At 32.8% G+C, this 16,186-nt stretch overlaps 2 protein-coding genes and 1 pseudogene across 5 annotated transcripts in view; all 3 read left to right on the forward strand.

Moving 5' to 3' along the window:
* The first annotated feature begins 1,076 nt into the window (after positions 1 to 1,076).
* Positions 1,077 to 16,186, forward strand: part of LOC114931319 (uncharacterized) — a 53,329-nt gene continuing 38,219 nt past the window's right edge. The window contains exons 1-2 of one of the 3 annotated variants that reach the window (XM_085488172.1): positions 1,077 to 1,909; positions 14,315 to 14,449. In XM_085488172.1, coding sequence (XP_085344298.1) covers positions 14,445 to 14,449 — 5 coding nt within the window. In that variant the 5' untranslated portion in view covers positions 1,077 to 1,909; positions 14,315 to 14,444. Of the gene's footprint in view, positions 1,935 to 14,314; positions 14,450 to 16,186 lie in introns of all 3 variants that reach the window. The other 2 variants (XM_085488176.1, XM_085488175.1) reach the window with 2 other exon arrangements.
* LOC146720626 (uncharacterized) lies at positions 4,187 to 7,334 on the forward strand (annotated as a pseudogene). Its single transcript, XR_014925998.1, has 2 exons — positions 4,187 to 4,929; positions 5,242 to 7,334. The product of XR_014925998.1 is annotated as an uncharacterized LOC146720626 (transcript).
* Positions 6,806 to 11,978, forward strand: LOC146720627 (uncharacterized). Its single transcript, XM_085488197.1, has 2 exons — positions 6,806 to 7,197; positions 7,318 to 11,978. Exons 1-2 carry the CDS (start codon positions 6,806 to 6,808, stop codon positions 8,090 to 8,092), a joined length of 1,167 nt encoding a protein of 388 aa, XP_085344323.1. The 3' UTR covers positions 8,093 to 11,978.

Genomic DNA, 16,186 nt, shown 5'->3' on the forward strand with positions numbered 1-16,186 from the left:
CAAAATGGAAACCATACTCACAATTAAATTAAAGTTAAACACATTATTATATAAATTTAGTCAGTAACATTTCTTGAAATTATATAAGTCAATCAATAGCACAAAGCGAAACATTAAACATCATAACCCGTCGATGGATCCTCAGATTCTAAATGTTTTTAAAAAAGAATATTTACACGACCTTAATTATTTTGCTATAAACCTCGTTAAGATTCTCCGTATCCTTCTGTGAATTTATGTTGTTATTAAGTTTTTTAATATAAAACATTTCGCTAACTCTCTCTTCTAGTGTTTTTCCGTATGTAAAATGTTAAATTTTTTCCAATCAAAGTCATGTTCAAATTCAAATCGGTGTTTGCTTATAACTGAATGTGAACTATAATGCAATTTTATATTATTACAATGCTCCTTTACCCGTGTACTACGATGTCTTTTTATTTTTCCTATATAAGTAGCGGAGCAATTCTTACAATCAATCTTATAGACAACATTTGTTGCATTGTCGTTAGATAAAACATCTTTGCCCACCTTTATAATGTTATCCAGTTTTTTCGGTAAACTATAAACAACATTCATATCAAATTTCCGTAAAGAATGTGAAATACTATTGCTAAAATTGTTCACATATGGTATCGAAATATAAGGTGTTTTTATCTGTGATGTACATAAATTTTCATCATTACTAATAGAACTTTTGTTATATTTTAAGAAATTAATTCTTTTATACAATATATAAAACGATTGATTATGTCGATGGGGAAGCAATTATTTCGTAAAATATTTTTAATTATCTATATGTTTTCTTCATGAAACCGCCTATCGGATAATAATTGCGTGGTCCACTAAATTATAAATTGTGTTAATTTTTTATTTAAAAGGGCGACTAGAATGAAAATTAATGTATCTGCCTGACCACGTAGGTTTTCTATACCAATTTGTTATTAGTTTGTTATCATCCCGACACAAAGTAACATTTAAGAAAATTAGTGATGAATTACATTCTATGTCACAAGTGAATTTTCAAACGCTCATGATAATTATTGAATGTAGACAAAACCACATCTGTTTTTTTAATAGGTATTATGGCAAATATGTCATCTACATATCTTGTGACTTGGCTTTTTGTGCCCGTCACAAGGGTGGACGCGCCCGGCCGGGAAGAGTTGGAGAGCGCTCCAAAAATTTCGTGTATTTTGCGGGCGAGCGGCGAACTCTTCGCCGGCTCGCCCCTACTCGGTAACGAAAGTTGAGGTGGTGGGCCAGGAGGATTAGATTGTTTTAAAAAAAAGAGGACCCCGAAGAATTAAGAAGGGAAGACCATGATGCGGGAGGAACGGAGGTTGAGCGCCCGGCCCGGTGAGTAATCGAAAGAATAAAATTATACACGGTACCGAGTCGCATAAGAATAGGATACTGCCAAAACGATTTTTACAGCCTCGGGGAGTCAATCACCAGCAATCCGAATAAGGGAAGGAAAGGCGCCTGCATCCCTCCACGAGGATGACTATCCCTGAGAGGCCCGCTGTCGCATGTCGAGAGGACCTGGAGATCGTCCGGGACTGATCACCCCGGCAGGTCAAGGCCGTAACGAACATCATCCGGCGGCCGTACGAGGTGCAAACGGAGCAGCCGAGAACGGAGCTGCGACCTCGCGAGCGAAGGCGAGAATTTAAAAGTGGCGGCAGGAAATGCGCGACCAGCCACGGAAAGGGGAAATCGATTTGAGGATCAATTATAGGCAATGCCGCCGCGAAGCGTGGCAACTAAGCCAGAGTGACGCGCACTTCTCTTTCTCCCGGCGTAACCACCGACGTTCCGCCGACCCAAATCGGAATCACTGTTCGACGAGCTGGTGTCTCGAACGCGTCACGGACCAGTGACTTACATCCTGCGGCGACATCGAAATATTGTAAGGCCACCTCCTCGATCTCACGGTAAGCGCGGAATCGGCCGGGACCCGTGTGTCATTAGCGAGTTCTCGCGATACCGAGTGTATGAACTCGTTGTATTTTTTATTGTATAGAGTTACCGAATACCTAGAGTGATACGCACGGGACTCGCGTCGATATCCGCGTAACTAATTAATTGTGTATCTCTTCGTCTTCTTTGCCTCTTTGAAGGGCACTGAAACGAGTCGACAGTCGCTGTAAAATCGTGAATTCGTTGTAATGTTATATCGAGTTTTCTATTAAGAACATTGAAAATTGTTATCGATGGATTAGAGTATTGTGTTCACGATCCCGAGCTGATAATGAGAGAAGGAGCGTAGCGATATTGATAATAAGAAAACCAGCGATCTCCTTCGAGCTCGATAGTTAGTACAATAGGTACTAACACATTGTTTTCTGCGCACCACTGACGTGAAATATACTCTTGTCATTTTATCATATATCTGATGAGTGATTATATTGATATTTCCTCTCTCTCTCTCTCCGAGACTACGATTCCGACTCTCCTAACGTAAAGAACCCCGCCCCTCTACCCCATGTCGATACCGAGCTTCCAAGGCGTTGTGCGCGCTAATTACTCATTGTGACATTAATGAGTGGTGCGGCCTGACCGTACCTGGCGCCTAATTTTTTATTTCGAATAGCGATCAAGGGAACGCGAGAGCGGCACGACGAAGTTGCACGTTAGTCTCTCTCTCTCTCACTCTCGACGAGAGAGGACGGGGAGACGGTGGCAATCTATACACGGGGACTGAAAAATCTAATGAACTCAGACAATATGATTCAAAATCGTCCATAATTCCAATATTCTCTAAAATTGGGGACAGCGGTGAGCCCCATAAATTTGCTTATAACACTGTCCTTCGAACCGAAACTAGTGAATCAAGGATGGTTTCAATGACATGTAAAAATTGTGCTAAATTTAATTTTGTATTTTTCGGTATGTCATCCCATCGCTTCTCAATGCCCTTCATAACTCCTTGGGGATGTTGGTAAAGAGCGAAGTGACATCTAAAGAGATCATTATTTCCGAATCCTTAATCAACCTGTCCTGAATGTTTATGGAAAATGACCAACCATCCTTGATGTGTGAGTCTGACTTCTTTCTGGAGCATTTTATAATATTATGTATAAAATTTACTAAATTATAAAACGGGCTATCGAGTGAAAAAACAATAATACGCAACGGAAAACTTATGAATCTTAGGGAGTTTATAACAACATAGTAAGTTACCGTTTGTACAATTTAAATGTTTATAAGTTCTCTCATCGATAAGATCATTAGAGCACCATGATTTAACCAATTTAACTTATTAATTAGAGGTTTTATAGGATCTTTTTTAAGTTTCTTATATGTGTAAGGATCATTAAGTAAATCATTCATTTTTTGTAAATAATCCGTTTTATCCAAAACCACGGTTATTTGTCCCTTATCTGCCCACGTAAATAAAATATCATTATGTGTTTTAAAAAATCTTTCGCACATTGAAAACCCGTCAGACAAAAATCTATCTATGTAATTAATGTTTTATATAATATTTTTTATCGCAAAGAAATTTATTAAGAGAATTAGTGATAAAATTTCTAACATTAGATCTGTCTGCACTAGGTATTTTTAGGACATTAGCTTCAAAATTCTTTATAACATCCAACGTATATCTAACAAGAAAGGGTCGAAAGTGTCCCCCTCCGATTTTAATGAGCTTTGAATATGTTGTAGTCTAGATCAAAATAGAAGACACGTATTTTTTTATAAGTGCTAATTTGGCCGTTAAGGGGGTGAAACACCTTCTTGAAAAAAATCGATTTTTTCATTTCTCAGCAAATACCGTCGAAGCGATAAGAGATATAAAGAAAAGTTTCAAATAAAAATTTTATGGTTTTTAATGTACTTCAAAATCATGTAATCAGATTTGTCGAAAATGTCATATTTTTCGAAATCCCCCCCCCCTCCCTTTCAATGTTTAAAAATTTTTAAATTTGTCTCATAACAAAACTTATAGCTCATTTAACGACAAATTCAATCATATATAATAAAGTTGTATTCCGAAGTCGCATTTTTCAGAAATAAATTAAAAATATCCCTATACACTACTATACGCCCGCTTTATCCGCCTCATGACGCTCGTTATTCACAGCGACAGTTATTTTTCTTCGCAAACTCACAGAGGCAACCATAAATTAGCAATAAATAATTTATGAGAATATATTTTTGTAAATTATAGAAATTATATTTATAACTATAATTTATAATTATATAATATATATAATTATAATATATATATTATGTGACAATAAATATACATATAATTTATATGGAAAAGAAATGTTTTTAATGCATGAAAAATAAAACTAGTCGGACAAGGAAAATTATTGATCAGATGCCGAGGTTAATAGATTCAATTCTATAAATAAACAGATGTCGCATTCGCGAAATGAGTTGGTGCAATATATTATTTTATTAACAACTGCGTGCAGTGGAACACATATTACTATTAAAGCGTCTATCGAATATACGCGAGCGCGATAGTAAATATATTTATATATATAATAAAATAATTAAAAGGATTATAACTTATAAAGCGAGCGAAAAAATGCGTCGGGATAAGAAGGTCAGTTGCCCGAAGTGCTGATACAACCAGTATCACACGGCCAAGTCATCAAATAGAGAAAGAAATCACTCTCGAAATAGCGCTGAATTGCAATAAAATGCGAGGAAGGAAGTCTTTGGACTTCCTTCGCTTGCATTTTGATCACGCCACTTTAGAAATAAATGATGATTTTATTCCACCGCGTCATGCCACCGCGTGATCCCCCTCCGATAATCGTTCAGAACCGGAGGCGTTAAAAATCACCGCCTAGAAGCGGCGGACAGTCACAAATCAGTTATCAAATAATTAACAAGTGCTCGAGTTAATTAACAAGACTAGCCGTTATCCTGAAAAAACAATTGTGCCCCACGCACACAACAATACAGTATGTATGTACTTTTTCGATTTTTAAAACTTTTATAGTTTTTTGCTTCTACTTACACTTTATTCAAAATTGCGGTTTATCTGTTTTGTTTTAATGTATTTAAATTATAATTAATATTTTATTACTTTATTTAAGTTACTATAAATTATGTGATAAAACAGTGTTCTATTTTTCATGAAACTCGGAAAACATAACAAATTATTAATACGCATTAAATAATAAAATATTTTTGTTGCTAATAAGTATTTTTTTGCTAATATTTATAAAACAAATATACATAATGTTAATAATTTTTTTTGATAATGTTTAATCCAAGAAATGTAGCAGTACTGCTATACACTGCACTGTATATGACTGGGGAATTCCCAGAAAGTCCTGTTACAACAGATGAAAATGAAACAAAAGACATGATGGAAAATACACTTCGATCAATGTATGAAGAAGCGTTTGAAGTTTATGAAGAATCATTATTAGATTTTCAAAACGAATTTGATATACCTGAAGTAGAACCTGTAATTGATGAAGAAAGAGAAGGTGACACATATTTTGTAAAAGAAATTAAATGTGTTGGATTCTGTACCAATAGAATATAAAAGAAATGCAGTAGAGTTTTGGAGAAGTGGAACAAAAAAGTCAAGAACTCTTGCAACTATAAGAAATAGATTTCGGAAAGTCACGTCATTACGTCAATTAAGAAGATGGGAGCAGCAAGTAAATCAAGGTGGCAGCAGATTTGATAAACTGAAAGAAATTTCAACATATACGTTAAATAAATTCCATGAAGGTATTGAAAAGGGAATAATTATTCATGACATTGATATTGCTCGATGGGCTATTCGCGCACAGAAGGAAGTAAATCTACTTGGATTTACAGCATCATTATCATGGGTAAAAAGGTTTAAGCTTGCACATAATATCGTATCTAGAAAAATTACAAAATTTATAACAAAAAAACATTTAGCGTCAGACAAAGATTTAGAAGCACGAAGTAAGTCATTTATCGAAAATGTTAAATCTTTTATTATACAATATGGAATTGAAAATGTATATAATTCGGACCAAAGTGGATTTCAATTAGAATTTCATTCGTTCACTATCACCTATTGGTATTAAAAAAGTAGAGCGCATAGTACAATCCATATCAGCAACTACACATAGTTATACGAGGGTCACTATTTATATTTCGGGAATTGGCAACACTGATGTCATGTGAGTCCATCTGACGGTTCCATCGTAAAGTTTGACATTTTTGACGATATACGTACTCAGAACATTTTGTCATACGGACACTATTTGTTTATTTTATATTTAGTTGAAAGTTTCGTCTCGGCAAAAAATGGAACTAAATCGTGAACATTTTCGTGCGATGATTTTTTACGACTTTCGACGTGGATTATCACAACAAGAGTGCGTCAATCAACTTAATTTGACTTTTGGCGATGAAGCTCCATCAAAAACCACTGTGTATCGCTGGTATAGTGAATTCAATCGTGGTCGTAGTTCGCTGTCCGACGAGTTTCGTGAAGGTCGTTCAAAATCGACTGTAGTGCCAGAAAACATCGATGCTGTGCACGAAATGATTAAGCAAGGTCGTCATGTAACCTATTGTGAGATTGAGGCATCCCTAAGCATTAGTTCCACCAGCATATATGCGATTTTACATGAACACTTAGCTGTGCGAAAGTTATGTTCGCGTTGGATCCCACATAATTTGACAATCGCTCAAAAAAAGGCTCGTGTCGATTGGTGCAAAGAAATGCTTAAGAAATACAATCGCGGTGCTTCAAAAGACGTTTATAAAATCGTGACAGGTGACGAATCATGGATATATTCGTATGAGCCCGAAAGTAAGCAGCAGTCGACTGTATGGGTGTTCCAAGATGAACCAAATCCAACAAAAGTTGTTTGCGCACGAAGCACTTCAAAGAAAATGGTGGCCTGTTTCCTTCGGAAAAACTGGTCATATTGCAACAGTGCCTCTAGAGGATCGTAGAACAGTAAATTCTGAGTGGTACACAACCATCTGTTTGCCAGAAATCTTCGGTAAAATAAGGAAAACAAACAAGAGACGTCGGATTGTTCTTCATCATGACAATGCGAGCTCTCACACATCGGTTCAAACAAGAGACTATTTGAGCACTCAAAACATCGAATTGATGGGTCATCTGCCGTACAGCCCTGATTTGGCACCCAATGATTTCTTTTTGTTCCCATCCGTGAAGAATAAACTGCGTGGTCAACGATTTTCATCGCTCGAAGAAGCTATTGAAGCGTTCAAAAATCATTTTTTGGAGATACCTCATTCGGAATGGAATAAATGATTTGAAAATTGGTTTAAGCGCATGCAAAAGTGTATCGATCATCGTGGCGAGTACTTCGAAAAACAATAAAAATATATTCGCAGCTTAACTATTTGTTTTTGTTCCTATTCCCGAAATATAAATAGTGACCCTCGTACTATACAACCTATTGTTTCAGCTAATGGTAGATTATTATCGCTTTTGTTTATTGTTTTAAAAGAACTTACTGGAACATTTGGTTCAATAGTAAAAGAAACAATGTTTAAAGATAATAATATCTTTGTCATGGCATCAAAATCTGGAAAATTAACATCGCATCATTTTGAGATCTGGATAAAAGAAGTGTTTTTTCCAAATGTTGGACCAAAATCAGTGTTATTATTAGATTCTTGGACTGGTCATTGTCCTGATATAATTCAAAGAAACAAAACAGATTTTATAGACAATATTAATTTGTTAACTATACCAGCTGGAGCAACGGGAAAAATACAACCTTTAGATGTATTCGGTTTTCGTTTATGGAAAAATTTTGTTAGACATTTTTCAGATACCATCATGCTTTTAGATCTTGACGTCAAGCTTCATTCAAGAAACAATATTTTAAAATTACAATCATTAACACATAATCAATTTTCATCACCAAGGTTTAAAAATTTATTCAAATATGCATGGTATAAAAGTGGTTATTTAGAAAAGAAACCAGAAGAATCTGATACACCAGTAGATTTTTGTTTCAAAACTAATTTAAAACCAACATGTGATATTTGCGGTGAAATTGCTGTAATTTCTTGCGCATGGTGTAAAAACTCCCTTTGTATAAATCATTTCTTTCATGATCATCATCTTTGTAACCGATATCAACCATGAATATTTTTTATTCTTGTATGCAATAATTATGTACGGTATTTTATGTAATATTTCCATATACCATACATATATACATGGTTTGTCCGGAAAGTAATGCGTCGCATTTTTTTGTGACGCGTCTATACATCGCAGAGCGATGGGACCGGTTGGGGAGGAAGGGGGGTACCCTTAGCTTTCCAACGGTAGGTCGCTCAATTGTTTCCATGCGCTTGGAGGGTTAGGACGGCTTATTCTGTGAACCTCTGCTTAGTGGTCGCGTCGAACTTGTGATGGAGAGAACGATAGAGCAACGCTATGCGATAAAGTTTTGCGTGAAGCTGGACAAGACGCCGCTGGAAACTTTTGAAATGCTCAAGAAAGTTTTCGGGGACGATTGCCTTTCCAAATCGCAGTCAAACAGATGGCACAAGATGTTTAGAGAAGGTCGGAAGGAGGTCGCCGACGAGGCCCGCGCAGGACGCCCGTCAACATCGCGAACGGACGACAATGTGACTCGTGTGCGCCAATTATTGAATTCAGACCGTCGAATGAATGTTCGCTTAATGTCGGAATTATTGAACTTGCCGAAAACGATTGTTCACGAGATTGTATCGGAAGACTTGGTCATGCGGAAGATTTGCGCAAAACTTGTGCCCAGAGTGTTGACCGATGCGCAAAAGCAACACCGAGTGGAAGTTTGTGAAGAACTCAAGCAACTCTGTGCAGATAATCCCAATTTCCGGCGGACTTTTTTTTATTTCCTCGGCTGAAAAAGGAGCTCAAAGGACAACAGCTCGAGTCGGTTGACAACGTACAAGCTACTTCGACGGCCTCCCTGAACAGCATCCCAGTCAAGGGGTTCCAGAAATCTTATGACGCATGGAAATCGCGTTGGCAAAAATGTATTGACGCAGAAGGGTCATACTTCGAACAATTTTAAGTTGTTTTACCTATGCGATCAATAAATTCTTTTTTAAAAAAATGCGACGCATTACTTTCCGGACAAACCCTGTATAACCTAATATATTTTATTTAAATTATTATTATCACATCTATATATAACTTAATATATTTTTTTATTAAAAAATTTTAGTACTTGAAGATGGGCTCGATGACGTTTTATTAAATGCATTAATTGAATTTGAAAATCAGGAGGTTAAAAAAAAAGAATTTATTGATTTTGAAAATCAGGAAGATAAAAGAAGAATTAAGGGAAAAAGTGAAAAAAGAATATAAGAAACGAAAAGATATTAGTGATGACAAGAAGAACAAGAAAAATAAAAAAAAAATAAAATTTGATGTATAAAAATGTTTTTTTTTATAATAATTTTTATATTCAAATTATATGTAATATCTATTTATATATAAGTATATATGTATCTATATATCTATTTATTAAAAATAATATATGTCTATATATACTATGTATCAAATATCTAATATTTAATTTATAGATATTTATCTAAAAAAGTAAAGTGTGAGAGTGAGAGAGAGAGGGAGAGAAAGGAGAGAGAGAGAGAGGGAGAGAGGAAGAGAAAGGGAGAGAGAGAGAGTGTGCGTCTCTCTCTCTCTCTCTCTCTCTCTCTACTTACATTATGCTGACTTGAGTTGCATGCATTTTTGCTGCTTTCTTTAGAAAATAAAAATTAAATAATTTTAAAAAACCCCACAGCAACTACCCCCGAAAAATTTGCAACATTTTGGTACCAGTTTCACGAAAATCGGTCCAAAAATGCGGAAGTAGTTCGTGTACATACAAACAGACGGACGGTACTTATATATATAGAATAGATATATATATATATAGAATATATACTTATATATATAGATGATATAACACACAACAAACGAATACTTGTTTGTTGTCAAAATACTTTCTGAATCATATATTGTATTTTTTTGTGAAATTTTCTATTTAACAACAATTTATATTTGTGTAAATGTGTGAATTAAAAAATAGTATTCAATTAATAGTATGTGTAACTAAAAAATTGTATAAATTTTACTCAATTAACATCGTCTTATTTTTGCTATATCCTGTATGGTGCATAATTTATAGCGTTTTGTTCCAAAATTTTTCAAATTTTTAAAATATAAATAGTGTGCAAATAGCAACATAAAATATGATAGAATATTATATGCGTTACACATGTGCGGGTTGTTTATTACTATTTGGTTGATAGACTCTAAAGCTGGCAAATTTAAAACTTTTTCTTACAATATTCTATGGTTTATTTATATATTAATAATGATAATTCAAAAATATATAGTGATTAAATGTATACGTCTTATATATCGAGAAGACTACATCCAAACAATGAAGATTTTAGTGGAATTGATATTTGCCATGGAAGTAATGTTTAATCTCTTTTATTCAAGAATGCAAAGAAAACGATTGCAGGTTAATATTTTGTGCAACTGAACTTTAGTATTTTATATTTCATTTGCAGTAAACCTCAATTAGACATAAAATGTAAACGTTTTTAAGAAATTTAAAAAACAAGTAAAATAAAGAAATGTTTTCATTTTTTTTTAAATATATACTTTTCTTATTTGTTAAATAAAAAAAATATTTTTCTAAACAACTGATTTTATCTTATTTTATTCACAAAAATATGTATATAAAATGAAAAAAAGTAACAAAATGCACTGATATTTCAAAAATCATAGATTTTAGAAAACGGTTTAAAGTCGTTGAACATAATGAGCTCCATTTAACAATTCTATTTTTTATATTAAATTATTTTGTAAAAATTATGTAACAGTTGTGACGACCCCTTAATGGTCGTCACTGATTACGCCGGGCCGGACATCTGCCCGACGCGCCGAGCCGACCATCCGCCGGTCGCGTGATTCATCCCCTCCGAGGGGATGCCCGCTACGCGAGAAGAAGCGCGTGGGGGGAACCGCACTGGTATATAAGCCGGCTCATCCGAAGAGCCGGCACCAGTCCTGTCCTGCAATCCGATCCTAGCACCAGGCCTCTGGGTGTCCCCGAGGCTTCCTAAACCTGATTCCCGACAGTCGATGAAGACGGGAGTACCCTCTTCAGAGCCTGGGAGTTCCCGGCGTTCGACTTTCCTTTCTGCGACCGACGAAGGTAGTTGTAACCCCTTCGCTGCCTGGGAGTACCCGGCGTTCGGTTTTCTTTTCTGCGACCGACGGAGGTGGGTTTAACCCCTTCGCTGTCTGGGAGTGCCCGGCATTCTGTCTCCTGTGTCCGGCCGACGGAGGTGGGTTTGACCCCTCCGCTGCCTGGGGGTACCCGGCATTCGGCTCCTTTCTCCGGTCGGCAGAGGTGGGCGTGCCCCCTCTGACGCCAGGGTATACCCGGCATCCAACTCTCCCGCAGTGCGAGGAGTTACGGCCTACCTGACCCGGATCGGTGTGGCAACGGTGCCGCAGCCGCCCTACAGTCCCGACTTGGCCCCGGCGGACTTTTTTTTATTTCCTCGGCTGAAAAGGGAGCTCAAAGGACAACAGCTCGAGTCGGTTGACAACGTACAAGCTACTTCGACGGCCTCCCTGAACAGCATCCCAGTCAAGGAGTTCCAGAAATCTTATGACGCATGGAAATCGCGTTGGCAAAAATGTATTGACGCAGAAGGGTCATACTTCGAACAATTTTAAGTTGTTTTACCTATGCGATCAATAAATTCTTTTTTAAAAAAATGCGACGCATTACTTTCCGGACAAACCCTGTATAATGACTTAATAATGTAAGACAATGTGTATTACATTTTCTTTATACTTTAAGAAATTAAATATTATAAAACAGAATATTTTGATTAGTAAAATACTCTATTTCTTTCAAGTATGTAATGTATGTTGTATATGAGCAAGGATGTTATCTGCAAAAATGTATAAATTAAAATATAGTAACATATAAATATGTTTTATTTATAAAACTTTTAACAAAAAAATGTATATTTGCATAAAAACGTTCTTTATCATTTAAAATTTGTTTACTTTATTATAAAAAACGACTATTTTTCTTAAAATTCAAGTTTATTCATAGAATTGGATCTATTAATCTCGACATCTGATCAATAATTTTCCTTGTCCGACTAGTTTTATTTTTCATGCATTAAAAACATTTCTTTTCCATATAAATTATATGTATATTTATTGTCACATAATATATATATTATAATTATATATATTATATAATTATAAATTATATTTATAAATATAATTTCTATAATTTACAAAAATATATTCTCATAAATTATTTATTGCTAATTTATGGTTGCCTCTGTGAGTTTGCGAAGAAAAATAACTGTCGCTGTGAATAACGAGCGTCATGAGGCGGATAAAGCGGGCGTATAGTAGTGTATAGGGATATTTTTAATTTATTTCTGAAAAATGCGACTTCGGAATACAACTTTATTATATATGATTGAATTTGTCGTTAAATGAGCTATAAGTTTTGTTATGAGACAAATTTAAAAATTTTTAAACATTGAAAGGGAGGGGGGGAGATTTCGAAAAATATGACATTTTCGACAAATCTGATTACATGATTTTGAAGTACATTAAAAACCATAAAATTTTTATTTGAAACTTTTCTTTATATCTCTTATCGCTTCGACGGTATTTGCTGAGAAATGAAAAAATCGATTTTTTTCAAGAAGGTGTTTCACCCTCTTAACGGCCAAATTAGCACTTATAAAAAAATACGTGTCTTCTATTTTGATCTAGACTACAACATATTCAAAGCTCATTAAAATCGGAGGGGGACACTTCCGACCCTTTCCTTGTAAGTCCAACGTATATCTAATTGTAAGTCGATCTTTATTATTCGAGTGCTGTAACGACATAGCGAAATTTTGACCCAAACTTATAGTGTTCGTAATTCTATCCGGAAGTTTTTTATTGTTAATATTAATTATAAAATTAATAATTATAATAATATAATAATAATACCAATAATAATAATAATAATTGTATTAATAATTATTACAATTGCATAATTTTTATCGTTTCTCTGATTAGTAATGCAGAATTTATAAACATATAATTAGAAATGTTTAATATTTAAAAATTAATAAATACTAAGAAAAAGAGAAAGAGATTCAGGAAAAAAATTAAATGATTAAAACAATTCAAAAACCTATTATGGGTTTTATGTAACAGAGAGTTATATTTAGGATTATTATGTTAAAGAGTACGTAACAATTGTTAAAAGAGGGAGACATATATAAGGATGAGCAAAAAAGGAAAGAAAATTTATAATGATTGATAACCTTCCTGTTATCTTATTAAGGCTGATTGCTTATATGTATAAATTATGTTATATCTAATTTTATCAATATGTATTTAACTTAATTATGTAACAATATATTATTTAGTTTTTTTGTATTAATGAAAAAAATAATTTATTAATGTGTAAAAAATAGTCTAAAAGATTTTATATTTTGAATATTTGATAAATATTTGTGTGTGTATTAATTATAATGTAATAAAACATTGTAACAATTACTGTAATATATATATATATATATAAATATAATTTTTAAATATGTTAAATATACCTAATTATGTCACGCTGTTTTACTATTTATTAGTAATGCAATAATCTCAAAGAAGGAAATTATAATTACATTTTATGAAATGGATTTTCTGTAATTAGTTATTTTTTGCTTATTTTATAAATTATGATATTTATTTTTAAAAAATGTTTTATTTAAAGCATTTTGTTTAATACTACCAAAAATACTTTGATGTACTTTGTTTTAAAAATAAATTTAAAATTTTTAGCAATTGAATGATAATGCATTTAATCAATATTTCTTTCAAAATATATATTATTGTGAAAACATAATTGTATTAATTCAATTGTAGCATTTTTTAAAAAAGTGGTTTTCTTAACTTTTAAAGTTTTACAAAAATTTATTATTTTTTGCATTTGTCATTATATTGTAAAAATCTATTTTATTAATCATCAGTATTTTTTAAATCTATCGCTGTAATGTAAAAAATGCTACTTATATACAATCATCGTTGATTTCAATAAATTTATATTTTACGCAACAGTCGTGTTTTGTTTAAATTGTAGTATCACAATTTGCATTTCTTTTGTATTCGAACTGTAATTATTTTTCGATTTTCTGTCAAAAACGATAAAGACCCTCGATTCGTCAATTACAAAAAAGATGTTAAAAATAAAAGTAACTGCTAGATTAGATGAAGTTAAATTCTCGTGAATTCGTAAAACTAATTTCTGATTTATGTACTTTCTAGCCGTTCTACTAATTTAGATGTTTGCATCTTTCCATAATTGAATGAAATCTTTTGTGATCAAGACAATGGTATTTCTAAATAAATTGTTGAACGTACAATCAGGCAATTTGAATCCGACCAGGCAACCTCCATGTGGTATGTACATTTTGGATAATGCTAATGCCGACGGTACTATAACGTTCAAGCCTCATAACTCAGAAAGTACTTAATGAAAATAATTTTATTATAGTGTTTTGGAAAGCTCTCAAGGTTACCAATAAATGTCTTATTTTGAACCCTACAAGTTTCATTCAAAACATTTTTTTCTACACTGCTTAGTTTTCGAAATATTCAAGGGTTCCGGTACTTTTGGCCCACCTTGTACATATGTATTTATTCATTATTGTGTTCAAGTTAAGTCCATTATTATATCGATACGAATCAACATAAAATACTGTTTAATAGTACGTTCCTATCAATAATAAGTTTTCTTGCGCAAAATAAAATTAAACAATATTTTTATTTTTATTTTATCTCATTTTTAAATTAAATATTTCAAGTTTGCATGAAACGCTAATCAATATTGATAGCATTATATTAAGATAACGAACATTTGTATTAGTATCGATAACGTGCAGAAATATATTTGTTATAAAAACTTGGTCTCTCAAAAAGAAATATATATTAAATATTCGAATAAAATATTTATAATTTTAAATAATTTGCTATTGGATGATTATTGCTATTTGTATGAAATTGAATGTAATGAACTACATACATATATGTATATGTATATGTTTTATGTATATGTATGTATACTCACACATAGGCATGTAGATTTAATTTTATTATATGTATATTATAAATAAGTAAACTTTCATGCGTGTGTATATTAAAAACTCTTTTATAATAATATATAAATATATGTATTTTTCAGTTGAGAGATTAATTAATTTCTGTATATATTTGTGAAAAATATTCTCAAAATCAAAACTCATTTTTAATTATGTTTCATTAAATTAAACTTTATCTAAACTTATCATAAGATTAATAAATAGATATGTATTTTTAATTCTACAATTTTTATTTTAAATATTTTTTTCAAACTTATATTTTTGAAAATAGTTTTAATCTTTTTAGTTTCAACACCCTGTATATATTACGTGCAATAAAAACATCAGTTATGTAAAGAACGAGCTACATTGGGAACGAGTTTGCTCCTTTTTATTATGCAGAACAACATTCTATGTGCGTAATGATAATGATACGTGATGCAAGTGCTAATCGTGTATGAAAAATAACTTTTTTATTTATATTGCTGACAGTTCATTGAGTCAACTTAAAGAGATTACACTAATTTTTATAAGTGTATCAGTAAGTTCTCGAGATTGATCTACAAATGTGAAATAAAACAAAATAAATATAACAATAAATTCTCAGTTGTCTAACATATGTATCTATACATATATACATATAAGTATATAAGTATACCACGAACTATTAATTTATTAGTAGACAGATTTTCTTGGTATCAAAATTTTACAAATTTTTCGCAAATGATTACAATGGCTTTTTTTAAAAATTGTGCAAATGTTAGATTAGGTCCAACAATAAATTTCGATGTTCTTTCGCGCGTAGCGTGGGCTTAAAGTTATTAACATGAAAGTGAAAGTCATCATTGAATACGCTCTATTGCAAATAATTGCCTTAAAGAATTATATAGGGTGAATTTGAAATTGGTTCGAACCGTACTAGATGTTGTAGAAAATGAAAATGTAAGCAAATAATACAAGTAACGTTTTTACCTAGGATCAATAATAATCGTGAAAATTAGTAATTAGTTTTTCGACACTTGGCAGTAACTTTTTCCATTTGACGAATAGTTATTGATAT

Source organism: Nylanderia fulva, unplaced genomic scaffold (genome assembly GCF_048542155.1).
Source record: "Nylanderia fulva isolate GAGA-0341 unplaced genomic scaffold, ASM4854215v1 Scaffold65, whole genome shotgun sequence".
In the NCBI taxonomy this organism is placed as follows: Eukaryota; Metazoa; Arthropoda; class Insecta; order Hymenoptera; family Formicidae; genus Nylanderia; species Nylanderia fulva.